Source organism: Mastigoproctus giganteus, chromosome 5, assembly GCF_048544385.1.
Source record: "Mastigoproctus giganteus isolate SK-2022 chromosome 5, ASM4854438v1, whole genome shotgun sequence".
Lineage (NCBI taxonomy): Eukaryota > Metazoa > Arthropoda > Arachnida > Uropygi > Thelyphonidae > Mastigoproctus > Mastigoproctus giganteus.
Window position 1 is genome coordinate 235,614,824 of NC_143579.1, and position 24,813 is coordinate 235,639,636.

The 24,813-nt window shown below is 35.0% G+C and overlaps 1 protein-coding gene across 6 annotated transcripts in view; it reads left to right on the forward strand.

Moving 5' to 3' along the window:
* The window catches only part of fzr (fizzy and cell division cycle 20 related), a 155,895-nt gene that overhangs the window by 121,981 nt on the left and 9,101 nt on the right, over positions 1 to 24,813 (forward strand). For all 6 annotated transcript variants that reach the window (XM_090374457.1, XM_090374453.1, XM_090374456.1 and 3 more), the window contains 4 exons: positions 8,233 to 8,457; positions 14,069 to 14,365; positions 17,961 to 18,065; positions 23,088 to 23,180. In XM_090374457.1, coding sequence (XP_090230583.1) covers positions 8,233 to 8,457; positions 14,069 to 14,365; positions 17,961 to 18,065; positions 23,088 to 23,180 — 720 coding nt within the window. The remainder of the gene's footprint in view (positions 1 to 8,232; positions 8,458 to 14,068; positions 14,366 to 17,960; positions 18,066 to 23,087; positions 23,181 to 24,813) is intronic.

Genomic DNA, 24,813 nt, shown 5'->3' on the forward strand with positions numbered 1-24,813 from the left:
AAATACCACACTGTTGGATTTATTTTTAATACCAACAATTGGATTAAAAATAAATACAACTGTGTGGTATTTATTATAATTACTTTTTATTTGTACATCTAAACATTTATATTGAAAGGCTTTATTTTAGCATAAAATAGATACTTTAAATCAGGAATGGAAGTTAATGTCAATTCAACAGTTATGGTTAATGAATTGGACACTTAGAAGTTATAGTATATCTTAAAGTACTGTTTTATTGGACTAAATTCAAAAAATAGCAAGGGCTTAATTTTTCAGTACTCATCTTGATAGATCTGCAATTGTTATGGTTTGAATGACAAGAGGTGACTGGCTTTAAGATGATTGGTTCTTAAATTAAAGGGTGGGTAAATAGTAATTATGATGGAATTGGGATTAAAATATGTGCAAGGAAGTAGAAGTGCACTAACTCCGTTCTTGGTTGTCATTAAATTGGGTTGAATTGGGATTCTAAATAGTGGATAAGCCAAAAGTCGTAACGAAGGACTTTCATTAAAAAACGTCTTCAGTTGGCAAGTTAAATGAAAAGGGAACGTGTACTGTATTTAAGAAGAATTACTTAGCCACAGTTGAAAATAAAATCCTACAACCTTACCCTTCCGAGATAAAGTTATACATGTGATACGCTGATGATGTACTTTTAATAGGAAACAAAACTATAATTGATAACCTTTTTACAAAATTCAATTCAATTCATGACAGACTTAAATACACACTCGAAATAGAAACCAATAAACAAATTAATTTTCTCAATCTCACCATATATAAAATAGGTACTAAACTAGGAACTAAGATCTATAGAAAACATACACACACAGGGAAATTCTTACATTTTACATCGCACCACCCTTTCAACATAAAAAAATGGGTTCTCTATAACCAAATCTACAAAGCCATTAAATTCAGCACCTCACAAGACGACCTATCCAATGAGTTACAGTATCTCACAAAAAAATTCATAGCCAGAAATTACCCTCCAAAATTAATCCAACATACCATTTCCATCACAAAAAATAATATCAATAACCCCATAAAATCCATCATAAATAGTAAAACACATCTTGTTCTTCCTTATCATAGTAATCTTGCAGGACAATTTCGGCGAATATTTGCAGGTACAGACATCACTCTTATTTTTTCCACTTATAACAAACTCTGATCACTTTTCAATAAATATAAAGAAACACATAAATATCCAACAAGCGAAATGAATAATATTATTTATTTAATAAAATGTCAACACAATTGTAACGCCTGTTACATTGGTAGTACCACAACCAAATTCGGTTCAACCCAATCATCCAATACCAGAGCATACTATCACTACAATAGCTTCAGAACTGGACAATCTAGCACTGAACTTACTTTACATGCCCACTCCAACAACCATACTCCCTTAGTTGACTCAGCTATTACCATATTAAAATTAAAAAACAGTTATAAAATTTTACGGTTCGAGCCCGTCACCACTAAATACGGAGGATGCGGAAAGGTCAGGGAATGACCACTGCATATCCCGGAGCAATATGGCCTTAGTTGCTAATGCTCCTAAAAACCAAATAACAAACAAACAAAATTTTACAATTCGAAGCCCTCATTATAGAATGGTTTTGTCACCACTCCGATCTAAATATTATAAATGCGAAACTCCACTTCAGTCTTTCTCCGGTTTGGAATCTCACCAATCTGAGATTCCCACAAGTAACAAAGTGCATCACGGGATTACAAAATTCTTCTTAAATACAGTACGCGTTCCCTTTTCATTTAACTTGCCACTTTTTTAATGAAAAAAGACATTTTTTAATGACGTTTTTTAATGAAAGTCCTTTGTTATGACTTTTGGCTTATCCACTATTTAGAATCCCAATTTAACCCAATTTAATGACAGCCAAGGATGGAGTTAGTGCACTTCTACTTCCTTTCGAATATTTTAATCCCGTTTCCATCATAATTACTATTTACCCACCCCTTAATTTAAGAACCAATCACCTTAAAGCTAGTCACCTCTTGCCATTCAAACCATAACAATTGCAGATTGATCAAGGTGAGTACTGAAAAATTAAGCCCTTGCTATTTTTTGAATTTAGGTTAATGAATTGTTAACAGAAACATAAAAGTAAACATTAACAGCTTTCCCTTATGTACACACTTAATTAACCAAATACTATATTGGATTTACTTAAGAGATTTGCATTAATACAGGAACACTATTAAGCCTGGCAGTAAAGAGATGACTTAAACCACATTATGAATGTATAAGTCACTCTTTTCTTCTAGCTCTTCACATCAGTGAAGAGCTAGAAGAAAAGAAGTAGGGAAAAAAAAAAAAAACAAGTTGGATATAAAGACATTGTTTATGTGTTTCATCTTAGGTCTTTCACCCAACTCATCACTGATGTGGTGACAAGAATTACCAAAACAATGTCTGTACACTGGCATTTATGTTTCTAATTTGGTTAATATCCATCTTTTTAGCCTGGTTTAATGTTATTCTTATTAATTAGCAGGTCTTAGACATAGTACATTCAAAAAGTTCCCAGAATCACATGCTGGTTTTAGAGCAGATGATATCTGCTCTACAATGTCATCAACCTTTGCCCCTGGCAGACATACCCTGGTTCTGTTCCACCTATCCTTTTTACATACCATGTTCCTCCTTTCCCTGACAATAGAGTCACCAACAACTACTACAGTGGATTCTGGTTATTTGGGCTACCGGTTAATCGGGGCAACTGTTTATTTGGGGCAAATCTTAAAAAACAGAAACCAATCGAGAAAATAGCCAGGGTTCACTTTGCTTAATTGGGACAGCATGCACTTTAATCGGGGCAGGAGACTGCAGCACTGGAGATTACCCTACGATTGTCTCTGATGGTACCACTTGGTTCGGTCGAAATTCTGGAAGTCGCAACCATAAAACAATAAAAACAATTAGCAGTCACCTGTTTATTGGGCTTTTCTGTTAGTGAAATCTATCATAAAAGGACAGTAAACTCGACCTTACTGAATTTTGCGATAACACTGATTGCTCATCTTTTTACTGTTTTAAATTTTAACCCCCACCCACAAATGTCAGTGAACAGAAATGTCAACTAGTTCGTATGTACTTATTACAGTACATATTAATTATTCCGATTTTCACGTATATTCTTCCAATTTTCACGTATCATTTAATTTTTTAATTGGTAAGGTAATAAAGGGTAAATTTGCACTTAATATATCTTTGCTTTTATAGCCTGTGGATAATATTCCTCCTATTTTTGCTAATTAGAATCGCTGTTTAATAGAATTAAAATTCAATTCACAAACATGATCACAATGACCGGTACTTACTGCACATCGTATAGTGAATGGTACTTTACTATGTTGAGTTCGTCATAATGTGATTTGATTGTACAGTGAACCAATTGTAAAGGGGGGGCTACATTGTATTTTTAACTATTTACGTGAAACTGCAGATAATTGGGACAGCCGCTTAATCGGGCCAAAATGCACTACTCCCGATGTGTCCCAAATAACCGGAATCAACTGTATTTCCTGTGGGACCAGCGCATTCTTCCTTGGGAGCTGCCGCTGTGTTCCGTGATGATCAAGTGCAAGCTCTGGTGTTGATGTGGGCAGCTGAGAGCCTGATGGTCCCCTCAATTTAGATCCTTCGAGGGAATTCACCCTGTCCTTCAAGCTCTCATATAGGCCCATAACAACGCTGAGTTGTCGCCTGATTTCCTTACATTGCGCACACACAAAGATGTCCCCCATGGCAATATCATGTCCTGTACCCAATTGCTCCACAAACATCAAGCAAGTGACCAGGGTTCGAGCCCATCACCACCAAATACGGAGGATGTGGCAAGGTCAGGGAATGACCGCCGCATATTCCGGAGCAATATGGCCTTAGTTGCTAATGCTCCTAAAAACCAAAATAACGACATCAAGCAAGCAAGCAGTGCATTTTAAAAGGCTGTGATTCAGAGGGCAACTGCCCCCCCCAGTTCTCCCCTGAGCCACATCACTCCCATTAACTTGAGCCTTTTGCTTTGCTGCTTAACTTGAGCCTTTTGCTTTGCTGCTTTTGTCTGAGTCATGATTTCAATTTAATTTCAATAAAATTTCAATTTCAGTACAAAATTATAACCCTAAACTTGTATCCCAACACAGTTATAACACTATATATCTATATATATTTTTCAGTTTCGAGTATTATCTACGAGTTCCGTTTATATAACTTCCGTATCAAGTTATGTATTAATTAATTATGTTAAGTTTGTAAAATCTAAGTCGTTATGTATTTAGTTAAAAAGTGCAATTTAATTGACAATGAAGTTTAACAAGATTAATAGATTTTACTGATTAATTGACAATATTATATACTATACTATACTAAGCTAACACTATCTAGTTCGGGATGTAATGTATCGTATAACAATGGCGGCAAGTTACGAACGGTAAATCTACGGACACTTAAGTATTAATTAACTTCCAAAATCTCGCTGTCTCAATTCAGAATAAACCAAGGATTTTGACTAGGTCTATAAGCTACTTATAGAAAATAATTTAATATGACAATAATTCAGACACAAGAGCAATGTGACCCTACACAAGAGCCTAGCAGCAATATGTTCACGAGAACACACATACATATACACAGAGTTGAATAAATGGTTCAGGCTTCACTTGGTGGATGATGACACTGTTGGAACATTGTATTATACAGCTCGTTAGCCACAACAGCAATGTGATCCTAGATAACAGCAATAGGACTCCCAGAGAAAACTTACATACATATGCTGACTTTCCATGACCAAAGCCATGTTGATTTTGATATGTAAGGCTTGAAAAAATTGAAGAGTTGTTTATGCACTACTGCATCATATAGTTTAGAAAGGCTTTTTTTTGCTGGGGAATAGCCTGAAATCTTATGCAGACCACTTGTCACCTTTTTTGAATACCAGAAGTATGTTAACCTGATTGAAATGCTTTGGGTAAATGCCCAATCTCAGATATAAGTTGCAAATATGAAGCATGATAGGATTAAGAGTAGTGACAGACTTTTTCCAAAATATGGTTGGTGAGTCACCTGGGTCTTTTGTATTGTCATTTTTCATATTCTTCAATGCTGAGTTTTGGTAATCCTCATTGATCAACAGATCTCAACCAGGAAATGAAAGCAAAGGCTCCATATCAATAGTCTCAATCCTTGACAAACGTTTGGCAAATACTTCAGCAGTGTGGAATTCATTAGACAATAGAATTCAAACTGAATAATGGAGCTATATGTTATTTATCATTAAGGTATATGTAGTTCAGAATGGACAGTTAATCCAGTATTGATCAATTAATATTGCTCTGATACAAGTGATCTCTAAAAAAGAGAAATCATGACACAGTTTTCCCCAGAAAAATCAAATTATGACAATTTTCCCCCCTATCTTTCACAGCACATGCTTAACATTTCCCAGTTACACGGGTCTAACATGTTTCATTAGTTTTTAAAGGGAGTTTCATGCTTGACTGGACAGACAAGCCAAATTCATATTTTTCACTTTTTGTTTTTCCATAATTTACAAAATAGACTGAATAAGCACTTTTTGCACATGTGCTTGCTACTCCTGGTTCCCAAACCACTCTAAGTCAATAAAACTAGTTTTAGCATAAAGTTTTTGTAAAACTTTTTCCTTATGAAATAACAAATACACTTCAGAAAAGCAAAATACTGATACACTTCTCATTGTATTCAATAATTCCTTTGATGGCCATTTTAATCCATATCATGATCTTTTGGGCCTAATAGTAAATCTTTACATGTTTCACAATTATTGATCTTTAAAATATTTCTAGCTAGGTAACCTGAGACATATGCCAATACATTTTAATCATAAATATCCATATCCTCACATTACCTGGGTGATTATAACTCTTTCACTTTGTCAGTGAGACTCTGGCTGACTTGACTTGATTTCAGAAACAGTAAAGATGTTATGACATAGACATATTTCATTAAGTTTTTTTTATGGAATAATTTAATTATTTCGTAAACTATTACTTCGATTAATATCAATACATTATTCATATAAATTAGTGTAATAAGTTATGAATTAGTTATTAATTAGCTATTCAGTATTGTTTTTTTTTTAAACATTTCCGGGATCTATCAATTCTGAAAAATTATCTTAAATGTTCTTTCGGAAATCAGTACAATCGAACTCCAGATTTATCGCGCATGAAACTCTTATTTCTGTGCACGATGTCAGCAGATAATTATAATAGTGAAAAAAAAAAAAAAAAAACTATGTAAAACAAAATTGCTACGTTCAACAAACAATAGAACTCAAAAGAAAGTAGCAACCACGTTATTAATTAGCTATTCAGTTTTTTTTTTTTTTTTTACATTTCATTAAACATTTCCTGATTCTATGGATTCCGATAAATTACCTTAAACGTTCTTTCGGAAATGAGTACAATCGCAGCCACATTTATTGCACACGAAATACTTATTTCTGTGCATGACAACAGATAATTATAATAATAGAAAAATAAATACACAAATAATTATAACAATAGTAAAAAAAACTACTTAAAACAAAATTTCTACGTGTAATGAACGCTAGAAATCGAGACACAGAAGCAACTATGTGTTAGCAACTTAGCGTTGGGCATGCGCGTTATTACTCAGGAGACCTATTTGGTAGCCAGCAGACTTCCATTGCTGTAATTAAATGCTGTGACCTTGAAGATTCACAGTAGAATATCTGCCCCCCCCCCCAAAGTTTCCAATATTTTCTAAAGCCATAAAGCCCTTGTTATGATTATATTAGTATTATAATGACTAAATGATGCAAGGAAGTGGATATTTTCTGCATTTGCAAAAAAAATATCTATCATTCATACCTTCCCCCTCACCAAAAGTGGCAAATTTGAACTTTTCTGCCCTTGACCACTGTGGCAGGCAATTTATTCCAGTGATCTACAGCATGCTGCCCAAAAGCAAATCCAGCATTTCATATTTTTATCCTTTGGACTTTATATATACACCTCTATCATGTCAACACCCCCCCCCACCCCACTCAAATGTTTAGTTATCAAGCTTTATAGTCTGCACCTTCTAAACAGTTCTTTTTTGTATGGATATCACCAAATTGGTGATACAAAATACAATATTTTGCATCACCAATCTGGCTGCCTGGCTTTGAACCTTTCTAAATCTAGAAATGCTCTGTCTTGTAGTGTAGTCTTCCAACATGAACACATTATTCTGAATGCGGTCCATTGTCTCATATAAAAGGACAACATCATCCTTTATTCTACTTGTGAAGATCCTATAAATCATAGACAGGACACTGTGCCTTACTAGCTGCCTGTTTACACTGCATTGAAAATTTTCCTGACCGTTTCATAGCTTCCGAGTCTTTTTTTGTTCCACTCCCCTAGTTTGTAACTCTTGGATTTCTGTTCTTAGGTGTAAAACCTTTCATTTAGAAGCATTAAAGTTCAGGTGTCAGTTTTCAAACTGTAAGTGCAACCAATCCAAGTCATTTTGAAGCAAATTGACCTGGTTCTCAACATTAACCACCCTTCCTACCTTTAAATCATCAGCAAACTTCGAAAACTTTTGCTACACTCCAATATCAATGTTACTAAGAGATATAAGAAACAGAAATGACCTAAACACGGATTCCTGAAGAATTCTACCTGCTGCACTTGTTGACCCTGAGGTATTTCCATATATAACTCTGTCTCCTAATGTCAGCCCTTGATTCAGTTAAGTATCTTGTCATTAATCCTGATTTGTTCCATTTCATATAATAGCCTTTCATAGGGAACCATATCAGAATTGAACAGTGTTATACATTTAACTGTTTTCAGACTGGCTAAATAATTTACTGGGTCTTCTTGAAACAGCATACCATGGTTACTTGGTATGCTGTTTCATCAGCATACCAAATATGTATCATCAGCAAACTTTGATTGTCAAACTTGTTATGCCTTCAACAGTGCCATTAACAAATGAAGGATCCAGTACTGAATTCTATCCACTCAGAGCAGTAGCCATTTATAACCATTTGTCTTCTATTTAACTGCCATTTTGTTCACTCTAATACCTTTAAACAAATGGCACAATGCGTATATAAATCCTATAGCTGTTTGACTATACACAGAAAGCTGTTCCACATGTTAAACTGGAATATTTACTAATTTATGACTTTGTTCTAGGGACATTTGGTTGCTGTAGGAACTCATAAAGGTTATGTACAAGTATGGGATGTAACTGCAAATAAACGAATATCAGTTTTAGAGGGTCACTCAGCTCGTGTTGGGGCTTTAGCTTGGAATGCAGATATTTTATCATCTGGTAGCAGAGATCGATTGATACTTCAGAGAGATGTTCGCATTCCTCCTCTAGTTTCAGAGCGAAGATTAGTAGGTCATAGACAAGAGGTGAGTATTTTTCTTTATCCTCCAGCCATGTACATTTGTTTCTTTACATAATTTAATTAACTGAAGAAAATCAGTCATTTTATTCAATTTAACTCTGATCCCTTGGTGCTATTAATGATTTTCCTAGACTAATTTTTTTTTTTTTTTTTTTTTTAGTTTCTTCTTAGATTGTATTCTTGTAATAAAAATTTAATCTATACCATTATGTGTGTAAGATAGTATCATCATCACAGAATTACTTTAGATTTGGGAATTTTATTATACAGTTAAAAAAAAATAAAGTGACCTTGGGCAAGTTTTTCTTCCAACAAAAGTAATTTTCTTAGTCATCAGAACCATACATTACTCTATGTTAAATGGCCAACCCATCCTTTAGTATCTTCTAAAGATTTAGTGATCATCCTTTTCTTCAAACTGAGTTTCGATCAATAAAGGCTCCTGGATTTCAAACCCACAGCTTATTTGCATTTGCAACCTTGCTATCATTGCAAAATATCTGAGATTATTTAAATATACTATAGACTGTTTGTCACGTGAAAAGCCTTGGCTGCCATAGCTTTATGAAAGGGGAGGTACAGAACTTCAGGGCTGGGCCAGTGTAGTAGTAGTAATAATATTACAGTAACTCTAAAATCTGGCACATCTTACAAAAAAAAAAAAAATCATTTTATAATCCAGAAATTTTAAGAAGGCAATCTGGCACTCGTGTAAACAGTTGCATTTGTCTTTAAGAATCCACACAAAAGAGTAGAATTTCTTTTTTATAAGATATTTGCAGGACTATCTTGTACTTAACCTGAATGTTTTGCATACTTTGTACTCTTTTTACTATTTTCAAGAATATATTTGCCTATTTAGCCATGTTTTTGTAGCTCCTTATTTTTCATAAAGAGAAATATTTCAAATTTTGCACCTTTTTAACTTCATATCAGACTATCCAATTAACCCGAAGTCTTTTTTTTCATTTTCCTTGCTTCAGTTTAGTGCTGTCTCATGTGGTTTACGTGAGACAGCACTTAACACATTATCTCACATATTATCTTAGGATTACCCAAATGTGCAGTACCTCGCATTTGTTAATACTAAATTTCAGTTGTCACTATCAGTCCAGCTGAGCAGATTATCTGGGTCTTGAAGCAGCATACACTGATTAATGTGATTAGCTACCCTAACAATTTGTATCATCAGTAAACTTAGACATTAAACAATGCGGCGACAAAAGAAGTTTGAATATCTCTTTGTTACTGCATTATTTAATTTTATTTGCTACAATTTTATGATAAATAGTAATTTTTTAACAGTATAATATGAAATACTTAATTAATATTACTAATAAATGTTAGAAATGGTAAGGGTCCCCATAACCTTATAACATTAGTCAATGAAGAGCTCGGAGCAATATGGCTTTAGTTGCTAATGCTCCTAAAAACCAAACAACAAACAAACAAACAATGAAGAGCAGTGACTATTTTTAGTCACATTTGCATCTATATATATATATATATATATATATAGGGTGTCTCAAAAATATTGGTAAAAACGTTTAGGGGAGGTAGGTAACATGTAAAGGAATGTGAATCGCATAGGAACCCATAACCGGAAACGTCACCGTAAGTCGGTACATGGCGCTGTTCATCAGTTTGCGAGAGGGAAAATTTCTGGTTTACTCATTCAAGCAGTAGTCACTGCACAAAGAGCATGCATCGATATACGAACTGTGAGCTGGCAGACATGCACCTAGTGTATGGATTAGCAGAGGGCAATGGACGAGCCGCTCAATGAATTTATGGAGAACGCTTCCCAGACAGACATGTACCGGACCACCGTTTGTTTGCGCGTGTGCATCAAAATTTGTGTGATTATGGGTCATTTAGAGGTAACAGGAGTAGTGCAGGCAGACCACGTTCGACACGAACTCCCGCCATGGAAGAAAGTATGTTGATGTCCAGAATAATCCTACTACCAGCACACGTGCCTCTGCCTTAGGAGTGTCTCGTTGCAGTGTACAGTGTGTCTGGAACGACGATTTCTTACACCCCTTTCATCTCCAAAGGGTTCAGTTACTGCTCTCCCAAGATCATCCTCATGTGTAGCTTTTGCGCAATGGTTTCTCCAAGAAAGTGTTCAAGACTTGAATTTTCTTGCCTATGTTTTGGTCATGGATGTGGCTTATTTCACTCGGAAAGGCATTATTCAATCAGCACAATGCTCATGTGTGGGCTCACGACAACCCACACGGTGTGTGCGCCCCCATGAGGCACAACACCGCTTTGCAATAAATGTGTGGGCAGGTATGGTCGGTGATTGCTTAGTCGGCCCGTACCTGTTACTATCCCACATGAACTCCGCTAAATATCGGATCTTTCTTGAACAAGTTCTACCAGGGTTACTTGATGATGTTCCAGCAAATGTGAGATGCAACATTTGGTTTCAACATGACGGGGCACCTGCCCATTATGGAAGGTGTGCTCGTGACCATTTGAACAGGCGTTTTGGGCGTTGATGGATTGGCCGTGGTGGACCCGTTGTCTGGTCCCCACGCTCACATGATTTATCGAGCCTTGATTTCTTTCTGTGGGGGCCCCTCAAATCTATCGTGTATGAATCGCCTGTGGAGATGGAAATGGATCTCGGGGCGAGACTCGTCTGCGCTGCTACTACTGTCAAAGAAACTCCAGGTGTGTTAGACTGTGTCCACCAATCCATGCTACGTCGGTGTCACACATGCATCGCATCTCATGGTGGAACCTTCGAGCATCTGTTGTGACATCATGAAATGCATCCATCTTGTACTCCATTGTTAATATTATGTCAAATAAATGTTTGCCACTAATTACTGTCTTGTTCATTTCTGCTTCTTGTGCCTCTGCTACTACTTTCCCTTGACATTTCTGGTTATGTGTTCCTATGCGATTCACATTCCTTTAGATGTTACCTACCTCCCCTAAATGTTTGTAACAATATTTTTGAGACACCCTGTATCTATATATATCCATATGTGCCTATTGTCTTCACTATGTTTGTGTCTGCCGTCCATTTATTTGTCTGCATATAACAGACTGAGGAACTCCTTGTGGATGGATTTTCATGAAATTTTATATTTTATCCTTTTAAAAATATTTGTAGAAACAATTCCAAATTTCATTAAAATGAGGCCAATAGAAATCCAGCAATTAATATTTCATTTTTCCATACAATTTATGGAAAAAAAGAAATTCATAGATTAAATGTAGTTTTGATGCAGTATTGTTGTTAGCTTTAGATAGTTCATGCAAGCTTTGCATGTATTGTTATGTAAGACTCATGAATTGTCTCTTGTGAAGAATACATATATACAGAAAGAAAAGAGACTTAAAAGTATGTGAGAGAAGTCCAATAAATACTATGTAGCTGTAATTAAATTGAATGGTTAAGTTTAGAGAACGTAAAACTATAGTTTTGTTATGTGTTCTATAAGGTTTTATATATCTTAGTAATTAATTGATAAGGAGCATCTATCTATATTTACTTCTCACTTCTGTTAATCACAGAAAAATAAAAAAAATTAATTAATTTAAGAAAAAAATCAAATGTACCCGAAATGTAATGCACTGTGTACAGAACTAACTTGTTAACTGTGTCTCCTCTCATTTATCCTTAATAGTCATAACTTGCTCCTAATGCCACATTGCTCTAATTTATATAGCAGTTGTTCATGTGGGACTATCAAAAGTTTTACTGAAACCTAAGTAAATGATGTCAATGTTGCAACTTTGCATTGTTCCTTTTTTGCAACAGCCTCATGTTGGTGAATCACATTGATCAGGGAGTACCTTCCCATAATAAATTGCTGCTTTGATTTCCTTATAGTGCCATTCTTATCCAGATGATCTTGTATTACTACTTTAACTGTGAACTCCATAATCTTGCTTTTCACAGAAGTTAAACTTAGAAGTCTGTAATTACTCAGTTCACTCTTCTACTCCCTTTGTGAATTGGAGAGACATTTTGCAATCTGTTGAGACTTTCCCTGAATTTAATGATGGTCTCATTCTTATAGTCAACGGTTTGATTACCTCTTTTGCTGCTATATCGTTTTAATTTTTAGCTGTAAAAATTTTACAGTAGGTGGTAATTTTGTGACAGTATAATAGCAATGAATAGTAAGTTTTCCATTAAATTTTAATTTAGAAAAAGGAAGTTAGTTACCTGCTACAATTTGCCTTTTAACTGTAACATTTCTACTGCATGTCTTTTCTGTAGATATTTCCATAGGCACTGTTCTTCTGAATTAGCATCTATAACTACCCCACTCTCTTCCAAATCAGTTTGAATATGTGCTGCAACCAGTCAGTATCCATTCACTGCCCAACTCCAAACTCATAGAACCAATTTTCCTCCTCTTCATTTATCCCTTCTACTTCTGTTTTCTTTCTTTGCATGTATTTCCTGAAAATTACAACCAATAGAATTTCAAGTCTATTTTCAATAAGTACAGTCCATTCCGGTTATTTGGGACACATCGGGACTAGTGCATTTTGGCCCGATTAAGTGGCTGTCCCAATTATCCAAAGTTTTGCGTAAATAGTTAAAAATACAATGTATCCCCCCCCCTTTTTTTACAATTGGTTCACTGTACAATCAAATCACATTATGATGGACTCACCATAGTAAAGTACCGTTCACTACACGATGTGCAGAAGCGCCGGTCATTGTGATCATGTTTGTGAATTATATTTTAATTCTATTAAACAGCGATTCTAATTAGTGAAAATAGGAGGAATATTATCCACATGCTATAAAAGCAAAGATATATTAAGCACAAATTTACCCTTTATTACCTTACCAATTAAAAAATTAAATGATACGTGAAAATTGGAAGAATTAATGCGTACTGTAATATGTACATACGAACTAGTTGACATTTCTGTTCACTAACATTTGTGGGTGGGGGTTAAAATTAAAACAGTAAAAAGATAAGCAATCAATAACAAAGAACACAGCACACACAAATTGCAAGTGAGAACCGAGTAACGAGTTACAAAGCTTTAAAAATAGGAATGAAGAGAAGATCTGAAAATTAATTTTTTTATATGATTGAAGATTTCATGGAAGTGTAAACACATTTCACCATAATAACTCACAGAATTCCAGCTGTCGGTATTATTGCAAATTCAGTAAGATCGAGTTTACTGTCTGTTTATCATAGATTTCACTAACAGAAAAGCCCAATAAACAGGAGCCTGCTAATTGTTTTTATTGTTTTATGGTTGTGACCTCCAGAATTTCGAGCGAACCGCGTGGTACCGCTGGAGACAATCGTAGGGTGCTGCAGTCTCCTGCCCCGATTAAACGGCATGCTGTCCCAATTAAGCGAAGTAAACCCTGGCTATTTTCTCGATTGGTTTCTGTTTTTTTAAGATTTGCCCCAAATAAATGGCTGCCCCGATTAACCGGAATCCACTGTATCTGTTTTCTCAATCTTTATTATGTTATATGGTACTAAGTACTCTAGTTTCTAGTACCTTTCATGGTTGGGGTGTTCATTAGAAAAAAAAAAAAGAAAAACTGGTATTTTATATTAATTGCATATAATAATGTATTAATTACTGATAATTAAATCATATTTCAGGTTTGTGGGTTAAAATGGTCTCCTGATAATCAGCATCTTGCTTCTGGTGGAAATGATAATAAACTTTTTGTATGGAATTTGAGTAGTCTAAGTCCCATACAGACATATACAGAACACCTTGCAGCAGTAAAAGCTATTGCATGGTCACCACATCATCATGGGCTATTGGCAAGTGGAGGAGGAACAGCTGATCGGTGTATTCGGTTTTGGAATACCTTAACAGGCCAGCCAATGCAGTGTGTTGATACCGGATCTCAAGTGTGCAATTTGGCTTGGTCAAAACATGCTTCAGAGTTGGTGAGTTTCATTATTTTGTCTCCACACACACACACACACACGCACACACATAATAAAAATTTATAATTTAAATTACATTTAAGACAGTGGTATTGCATTCCAACCTTGCACAAATTGGTGATATATCAGTCATGTAATTTTAGTTGTCTGTTATTGATCATGGACCTTGTTTCTGTGATAACAATAGGTTGAAAAAGTTTTAATAACTGTGGCACATATATACATACACAGGATATCATGTCTTGTTTATGTATATATGCCACTCTAGAGGAACATCCTGTCTGCCATTGCACCATGCAAATGAACTGTGTTAATTCTCACAGTTTTTAACTTTCTTTCCTTGAAAATCAACTTTCTCTATTCTAAATTTCTTAATGGTGAAGTCATTTTTCTTTGTGTGGCTTCCAAGTGGTTGTTGTCGTTTTCCAGTTACATTGACTTGGCTAGCAAAGATGCAACAATTTATTTTTACTTATGATATTCATACATATAGTAAAGTGTTGTAATCAATCATTAATTCAAATGTATATAGAGAAATACACAATAAAGAAAGTAACATGTAATATATACTGTGTTTCACAGCTGGTCTGTAGGTTGTTGGGGGATAGGGGTGAATTTGGCAGTGATATTGAGTAAAAGGTATTAATACAACATTTGTCCTATTTTCAGTCATTTCATTGCTATGGTCATCTCAAGATGACTATTGCAAAATTTTATACGGCATAACTTAAGGAATATGTTCAAAATATCTTAAACAGTTTTCAATACAGAATCTTGTTCATTCCAAATGTGAGTCAAAAACTACTAGTTTGGAGGGATATACAGATTATTAGTTTAATGAATATCAGAAGCAGAGGTAAAATTTATTCGTACATTGTTTTCAGTTGGATGTTGAGTATTGTGGGAAGCAGGAGAGGCAATACAAGCCCTGCTGAGAATCCACATTGACTAGCAATTACATGAGCCATGTTAGAATTAGTAAAATCACAGACAGGCACACATTATTTGCTTATACATTAATGCTAGGGGCATAGTAAATAAATTTGACTTCGCAGTTTTGGTTAAGTCATCAAATGCTGAAATTATAGGTATAAGAGAAACGTCATTCTGATACTTGGGGCGCAGAGTTAGAGTATAGCGAGTATAATGTATACATAAAGTACATGCATGTATGTATACATAGCTTTATTACAGTGGTTCTTAGGGATTTCCTCAAACTCTGCTCATATCTCTATGTTGAACATATCTAAAAAAGCCAGTCATTTATATGATGTTTGTTTGTGTTTTTACTGATGTGTTGTGTTTTTGTGTTGTATGACTGGCCTCTTAGCAACCAGCTATAAAAAGTCACAAGTACCTTGATTCACTGGAATCTCTGCCTTTGGACTATTTTTTCATATTTTTCCAAGCACTGGAAAAGGACAAGGACAGTTTGCTAATATGAGCCAGGATTTCTTGTAACTGCCCTTCATGTATAAAATTGAGTAGTGTTTTGTGCCAGAATTTGGAAAGATGCTTTCAGAAAGACATTTTTGTACAAAGTTGCCAGCATTAGAGGATTACTTGTGTAACCTTTTTGACCACCTCGCCCCCAATCGACTCTTTGCCCGGGCAGGAATTGTTTTTGATTTTCCTGACTGCTTCATCCTCTTTATTGCTGAGCTTCCAGTTCTTTTGGGAAGTGTTATCTAATTCTCTGACAAATAAATTTATTGATCAGTTTTTCTTTATCATCCTTAGCTGTGATTCTAATTAATATTTTCCATAAAGGCTTCCCTAGTAGTAGTTTCTTCAGTGTGCATAATATCGAATTAAATATTTCTACAGGCTGAATCTTGTTGGTGGACAGTTCGTACACCATAATCCCATGATTCATCATGACTGGTTCATTCCGGTTTTTTTGTTTTGTTTTTGTGGCTGTATTTTATCCTGGTGTTTGAGTAAATTCTTATTAGTTATTCAATTTCTTCAGCAGGCAAACCCCTTATTTTCCTTTGGTATTCCCTATAGGAATTTGTGCATCTGTCTTCTTAGATTGGCTATTTAATTTGTCCACCATGGGACTGGCTTATGTACATCTTCCTTTTTCTTCATGACTAAGTTGGAAACTTTGTACAGGGTGTTTTGCACATATTGTGGCATATCAGAGGCAATTTTTTGCTATAATTACATCAGTTTTTCTTGTGAAGTCTTGTTTTATTCTTTCTTCAACAATTGGATACTCTTTACAAAAAAAGTATTTGAAAAGGCAAAAGTATTTGCCTTTTCAAATCCTAAAGACCATCCAGCAACACTGCTTTGAGAACATAACTGAGTACTAGTGCACTGCTGTTCCATGAAGATCACCTATAACAAATTCAATGGACTCATTACAGGGATACAGTAAGCATTAAATAAACAAAGCTGGATGCTTTTTTTATTTTTTTTTAAATTTAGCATCAGCTTTTTCACTATCCTTGAACTGGTAGTAATTCTAGAGGAGTACTTTCGTGTGACAGGAAGTACCTTAACTGTTCTAACCAACATCCTCCAGAAAAGACATGCTACAGTAATTAATGGAAATAGGATAGTAACTTGTAATGTACCCAGAGAAGTCTCACAACATTTTGTATCTTGTTTGTTACTCTTTTTTGAGCACTTGTCCCTTTTTTGGCCAAACTATAAACAGTTCACTACCTATGCAGATAATATAAATTTTTTTGTTACCATTAAAGAGAAAAAAATGGACTTTCATTGCAGTGAGGAAGCAAACATTACTTAGACTGTGTTGGTTTACAGCCAAATAAAAAGAAAATTATGCAGATGGTCTTCAGCAAAAATAAGAAAAATCAAATTACAATTTTTATTAATGGCACCATAGTGCAAAAGCTTGCTTGTTGACCAGAGTCTTTATCTGCATTCTATAATCCTCTGCCATTAGCATCCATGGAACTCATCTGCCACGCAATTTCCTGTGTCCCACATTGTTCAGAATTGTGTTCACTGCATTAAAGCCTATTCCCACTCTCACAAACATTTCATGGGTTTTAATGCATTGGCTTTTGCAGATTAGTTTTATCCACTCATCATTTTTCTACTTTTGCTGTAGTGTGAGGAGACAGCCTGACCCTGGCCTTTCATTGCAGTGAGGAAGCAAACATTACTTAGACTGTGTTGCAAACATTATTTAGACTTCAAATCATTGTCACCATCACTGAAATGCTAACTCACCATATTGCACTCATATCGACTGCCATAACCCCATAAATACTCTTCAAACATTAGTGAATCACATTGGGTGCAATGCTCTTTTCATTCAGGAACTCAGTAACACATTTTCACAAGCTACTGCAGCTCTGCCATTTGTTTTGCAGTGTTTAAACTTGCAAGATATTGGAAATAACTTTTAAATTTTCAATTGAACTATTCTAAGATTTTTTTTTTTTTTTTTTTAACCAAAAGAACTAAATGATAAACTTTGTCTAACATGTCAGGTGGTGTGACTGTCTTTGGTGCACTCACTAGACAGTTAATTGAAATTGATGCAGTGTTTGAACTTTAATTAATAGGTGTGTATTTGAAATGCATTGAAGCAGTTTGTATATTTAAATTGCAGGTCAGTACTCATGGATATTCTCAGAATCAAATTCTTGTATGGAAATATCCCTCCCTAACCCAGGTGGCAAAACTAACAGGGCACTCTTATCGTGTTCTTTATTTGGTATGTATAAACCAGTATTTAAAGTTTAAAAGAATTTTAATTACATTTTATTGCATAGGAAGTTAATAATTCTTAATTTTTCATAGCACAAGGGTTTCCATGTTTTCTTCTTATGACCATGGTCAGAATTGATATACAGTTAAAAATTAGTTATAAAGTTATCATTACCTTTCATAGTAGTGTAAAAATGCAAAAAAAATAAAAAGTTTAATTTTAAGTAACAACAAAAGTAATCTTTTTGTTAGCTAAAGAACTCTGTTATAACTTGCAGTTATTTCCACAAATAATTTTAGTTCATTTTTATGTATTTTTATTAGTGCAACTTAGTGTCTGTTTACCATACATTATTTTTATTGTTATTATTAATTCTGTTTTTTTTTTTTTTGTAAAGATATACAATCCTACAAAGTACCCTAAATGTATGGGGGGAGGGAAATAAGCACTAATGTATAAGGGTTGTATGTATAAGGGTTGGCCCATAAGTAACTGAGAAACTGATAAAAGTAACTGACCAAATATTTTTTCACCCTTTTTGGGCAACAAAATTTTTAGTAACTGAGTTAGCATCATGAAGTTTTATATATTGCCTATTTGTAAAAGAATAAGAGAAGTTTACCTCAATATGATATGTAGAACACTTCCGTATGATATTCTCCAGAAATTAAAACGAAAATAATTAAAAAATCGAAAATCTTACATTACAGTAAAAAATAATTTTAAAAAAAATAATAATAGTTAAAAATCAAATGATTTGTTCTTTTGAACAAATTGATTAACGAAAAAATTGTAAAACAAAAATAGTTCTGCAATTTTTTCGTTAAATTAAATTTTTTTTTTAAAAATTATTTCTTACTGTAATGTAAGATTTTCGATTTTTTAATTGTTTTCATTTTAATTTCTGGAGAATATCATATGGAAGTGTTCTATGTATCATATTGAGGTAAACTTCTCTTATTCTTTTACAAATATTGATATCAACGTAGAATGTATTGAGCATTATAGCTCTGGTTCATACTGTCATATTGCCAGTATAGATATTAAGACATAAATGCTAAAAGTGTCAGATCTGCAGTTATGAACTGTCAAACTTATGTCCATTTTGACCAGTGGTTGATGATAGTTCAGGATAGTTTGGAAGAAAACTCAGCTATTGGGTTTCATGAAAAATTCAGGAAGGTATGCCAGCAAGACACTGTTAATATAAGTATTGTTTGTAGGTGACTTGCACATTTTAAAGGAGGAATCACTGACATCTGTGACCAGTGAAGGAACAAAAGACTAGAGTTTGTGAGCTTCAAGAAAACATTGATTTTGTATAAATAATTCAAAAAGACAGGACAATAACCACATATGCAATACTGCAAGAATTAGGGTGTTCAAAGAGAGGTATATTTCCCATTTTAGGCATATTTGGTTATAGGAAAATATGCTGCAAATAGGTACCAGCTGTTAAGAGAAATTAAATTCTCCAGGCAAATCTGTTAAGAGCATTATAACTTTCAAGGAGATTTTGTAGATGCCTAATAACAGATGATGAGGTTTGGACCTTCCATTATGACCCTTATTCTAAATGCCACTCTAAGGAATGGCCATTTCTACCATATCCAGTAAAGAAAATACCTCAAATTGCCTGATCATCACGAAAAATAATGACCACAATGTTTTTGGGAAAGGGAAGGCCTATTTTATTTTATTTTTTTAAAAGAAAAGTCAAAGTAGAAATAAGGAAAGGTATTGCCAAACACTTGATAAGTTTAATAGGGCTACAAAAAAAGGAAGGCTCTAATAGGACAGCAAATCACATTATGCCATTATTATAATCATCATGATATTTCCAGGTTGAACACTGCTCATATGACTCAAATGAAAATTTCAGACTTGGTGTGGTTTCAGACCTGGAGTTTTACCTCATCCTACACATAGCATGGACTTGTTTCCATCTGATATGAACAGATAACTTTGTGGAAAACACTTTTTGAGTGGTCCCTTGATGTGAACACTGTGGTGCGGGGACCTCATAGTGATGCTGCTGGTCCTCCAGATTAGCATCACTGTGATATCCAACATCTGCAGCCTAGGTTCCAAGCCAACATCATAGGAATCCAGCATGATTTCCTTGCACTGTGACCTACAGAAACTTTTAAAGGGGGATCATGGTGGTTCAAGGGGGAAGCCCAGCTTCAACACATCACTTTGGCCCCAACTTCAATAGGACATGTTCTGAGATATTGAACAATTAGACTTTACACCAGCCGGTATTCAAATAAACAAATGTTCTGAGATGTTCACTTAGGATCAACTGGCCAGTGAGTTTGCCTGCAAGGGTTAACAGTGTCAGTGCCATGCCCCTACCTACCCTCATGTGTAGCTCTAGATTCCCACTCCTGAATGCATTTATTGCTTGCCAGGTAGTGGACATCCTGTTTGGGTCCCATGGTGAGTGGGGTGCTTCAGCACTGAACCAAAATAATAAATAAAAAAAAAAAAAAACCTCCATGAATCTTGACAATGTTATTTCTGTGAGCCCCAGCATGGTTCCATCAGAAAATCAAAATAGAGAAGTAGACAGTGTCAGTGCAGCAAACAGACCCCCCCCAAACTGAAGTACTATCAGGTCCCACTCCAAAATTCATGATTACGCATTCACAAACTAAGAAATCTATTTAGAAAATGTTGCCCTTTTTCATATAGAAGGGTTTAGAGGTGTTAGCAGGTTCTCAGAAATCAGTTAAGAGGCTTTGTTCTGGGGCTTCCTTCTCTTAATTGATACCAAAAATGACAGACACTCTGAGCAGCTACTCCAAGAAACTTCATTCCAAGGAATACCGATTATCATATCACACAAAACACAATTCATTGAGTGATGCCGTCTCGCGGTGAGACCACCTTAAGGTTGCTGAGGAGGAACTCTGGTCCAAACTAAAGCCACAGGAATGATAGTGATTAAAAGAATTTTTTCTCCATCTCCCAGGGGCTCACATCTGGTGAGTATGGGCTTTGCACACTTAGGGTCCTGAGCTGGATATCATCATTCCTCGTCTCTTTCTATGTGATTTCCCCCCCCCCTCTCTCTCTCTGGGTAACTCAGAAATTTTTTTTTGGCTGGTGCAGCATAAGCCTCAGGCTTCCTTGCACTATATGGCTAATAATAATAATAATAATAATAATAATAATAATAATAATAATAATAATAATTCAGTAAGAGCTGGGTACATTAATTTCACATTAAGGCCATACCTCCCAAACCCACTGCAATGTTTCAAATTCCAAAAATATTGGACATTCACAGATGGCCTGCCATGGATTGCCTGCCTGTGCTCACTGTGGTGCAAGATCATGAAAGCAATGCATGCATAGCCACCAAATTATGTCTATTAACAACTCTGTATTGCCCACTGAGCCAAATACTCTGACTTCTTGCCTGTCTTCACTGTTGGCTAGAGATCAGAGTCATCTGTTGGGTCTGCTGCCATCTTCCCAGATAACACTATATCTGAGAAGATTCCCAATGAGTGCAGCACTCAGCAGAGTTGTATGCTAGTAGAATTAGCCCAAGGCCACAATTACCAAAGTCCGTATGGTGTAACAGACTCTTTAAGTATACTACAGGCCTTATTGAGGATGAGATATAATCCTTATCTATTCCTGACCTGCATCCAGTAGATGTTATATTCTCTTTCTGAATGTTCATTTGACATCCATTTCTGTTGGATTCCAAGCTATTATTGGTATCAAGGATAATGAATTGGCTGATGCTGCTTCAGCTAGGTCACTATGATCCCAGAAACAACCATAACCTTTTAGCCCCTATACAGACTATAGGCAAGCAATATGCAATAGATTACTCTCCCAGTGGTAACAATCTTCATGGGCAGCAGGTCATCAATAAGCTGTATCAAATGAAGTCTGTAATTAAACACTGCACAAGAACCATAGAGAGGAAGTTGTTCTTGCTCACCTCCACATAGGACATTGTTCTCTTATGCATTCACATATGCTGAGGGTAGATGGATGGTGTGTGTGTGTGTGTGTGTGTGTGTGTGTGTGTGTGTGTGTGTGTGTGTGTGTGTGTGAGCATTGTGACACCTTTTTAACCATGACATTTTATCCAAGTGTCCACATTATAGGACACGAACACTTTTTTATTTTTAAAAATCTGACTAAGCCTTATACACTCAGTCAGATTCTGTCTAACAATGACCACGTGTTAGCTGTTTTTACTTATTTAAAATCATTACACCTTTTCACACTTATTTACCTTTATGCATGTTTTTATTGTCATACATTTTTACATGCTGACCTGATTCATTAGGTAACTGAAATCTTAGCTGTTACCTTTTATATGACCTGGTTTTGGCACATATCCTTAGTTGCTAATTTGATGAAGAACTAATAAAGAGTGACAGACCAGCTGTAACAACAGGGTCCATCCTTTTACCACAATGTATATGTGAGTTGGAAAGAATGATGGCAAAAATTTATTGATAAACAAGGTGGATGCATAAAACAGCATATATATACTTGTTGGTGTTTGTTTAATGAAATGATATTAAACACAACTTGTCCACCTTTGATCCCCACCCATTTGCCCACTGAAGCATCCATTTTACTGTCAGAATTTTTTGGCAATGCAGTGTCCTATGTGGAGGTGAGCAAGAACAACTTCCTCTCTATGGTTCTTCCAGTAGAATGCAAATACACCTGAATTAGTTGATTTACCATTTGTGGGCAATCTTTATCATATTTTCTTTCATTTTTCCCGATAATATCCACATAGGCAAGATGGTGGTCTTAGAGTTTTTTGATAGTGGAAAACGGCACTGTCATTAAAAAAGCAGCATATACAAACTAAAAGCACAATTAAGAAGGAACGAATAATTCCAAATCAGTGATTTGCAAGCAGTTTTTTTATTCTACAGGGCCTGTCAGGCTTTGCAGTACCACTGCCTGTTTAAGCATTTTTAATGAAATAATAGCATTTTCTTATTTGGTATCTTAATTTTTCTCATTTTTCCCCCTTAGGCAATGTCTCCAGATGGTGAATCAATTGTTACTGGTGCTGGTGATGAAACGCTTCGTTTCTGGAATGTATTTAGCAAAGCTCGTTCACAGAAGGTAATACCAAATTTTGTTAGAATTATCAACTATTTCTCTTATTTTCTTAGTCTTAAATCCAGTAATTATCAAAAAAATGGCCTAAAGAATTTGATGTTCCAAATGAGAAATAGTCCTACCTGTATCGAGTAAATGATTTTTATTAATCCCATTTATTAATAAAGAAAAGTAAAGATACAAATCATATACAAAATCCTATGGCCCTGGTAATAGAGATTACAGTAAACCCCCACTATTCACGGTATCTGTATTCGCGGTCGCTGATTTAACATAAAATGAAACCTAAAAAAATGTGAATTTTAAAGCGCCGTGAACATTTTCCGCCATAAAAAAACATGAGCGTGGCTAAAATTATCTTTCCCGGTCAAAACAGTGCTCAGTGGGTGGGGGGAGAAGGGTGACAAAATCGCGAGCGTGGATGTTTCTCGCTAATCCTTGTTCAGTATGTGTTATGCGCTTGCCATGGAAGGTTTCGTTGTTTTTTTTTAATTTATATGCTTTTAAAATTGAATAAATTTATCAATTTATAAATTGATATGCTTACAAAATTAATAAATCTACCATTTTGCAGTGTAAAACATTTGGACAAGTTCTTTCTAACCCGTACAAAAATATGGTTACGAGTAACAAGGGAAATGTGAAATTATCAAAGAAGGTGGTGACATTGGCGAATAAAATTGAGTTATTAGACAAAATTTCTAATGGTGAAAGTGTCTTCTCAGTGGCAAAACATTATAAAATCAATGAGTCAACGGTACAATCAATCAAGAAATCGGAAGAAAAAATCCGCCATAGTGTCCGTGAAAACGTGCTAATTGCTTCAAAAATTTGTTCTGTAACTCGTAATGTTAAATTAGAAAAAATGGAAAAGCTTTAAATCTGTGGATAGAAGACTGAACTCAAAATAAAATTCCGTAAGTTCACTCATCATTCGTGAAAAGGCAAAACTCCTTTATTAACACTTTAGCGAAACTGGTGATAGCACTGGCGGGATAAGTTTTTTAGCTAGCAAAGGCGCTGGTTTGAAATTTCTAATAAATATTACATTTAATATTAAACTGTTTCTTATTTTCATTTCGATGCCTTATGCTTGCATTTCACTATGTACTGTCTATGTACATAGTCATATTATGAAGGTAGTATAATACATACATAGACAAAATTTTAGACTAGTTTTTCTTATATATTTCATACTTTGGAACAGAACCCCTTTATTACTATGGGAGCCATAACTCAGTATTTGCGTTTTCGGTATTCGCGGCATTTCTCAGGAACGTAACCCCCGCGAATAGCAGGGGTTTACTGTATAAACAAATTTGTGTTGGCTGCATATAAATTTTCACTCTCTGAGGGCCTAATGTGAAGCCTTCAGAAGGTGAAAATTGAATAACTAAAACTTTAGTATTTGAATAACATAGCTATTAATATCTTTGTCGTGGAAAGGAAATTCAAAGAAGTTTCAAAATGTAGACAGATAATTGTGCTTGCATTGTTTACTTTGAAGAATTTACTCAGGTGATTCTATACAATTCCATTAAAACTAAATACTAAGTATAACATTTATCCGAGTTTTGTTTATTTTTAGATTCGCACATCATACAGGCAAATTTATCTCAACTACCACCACCTGTTC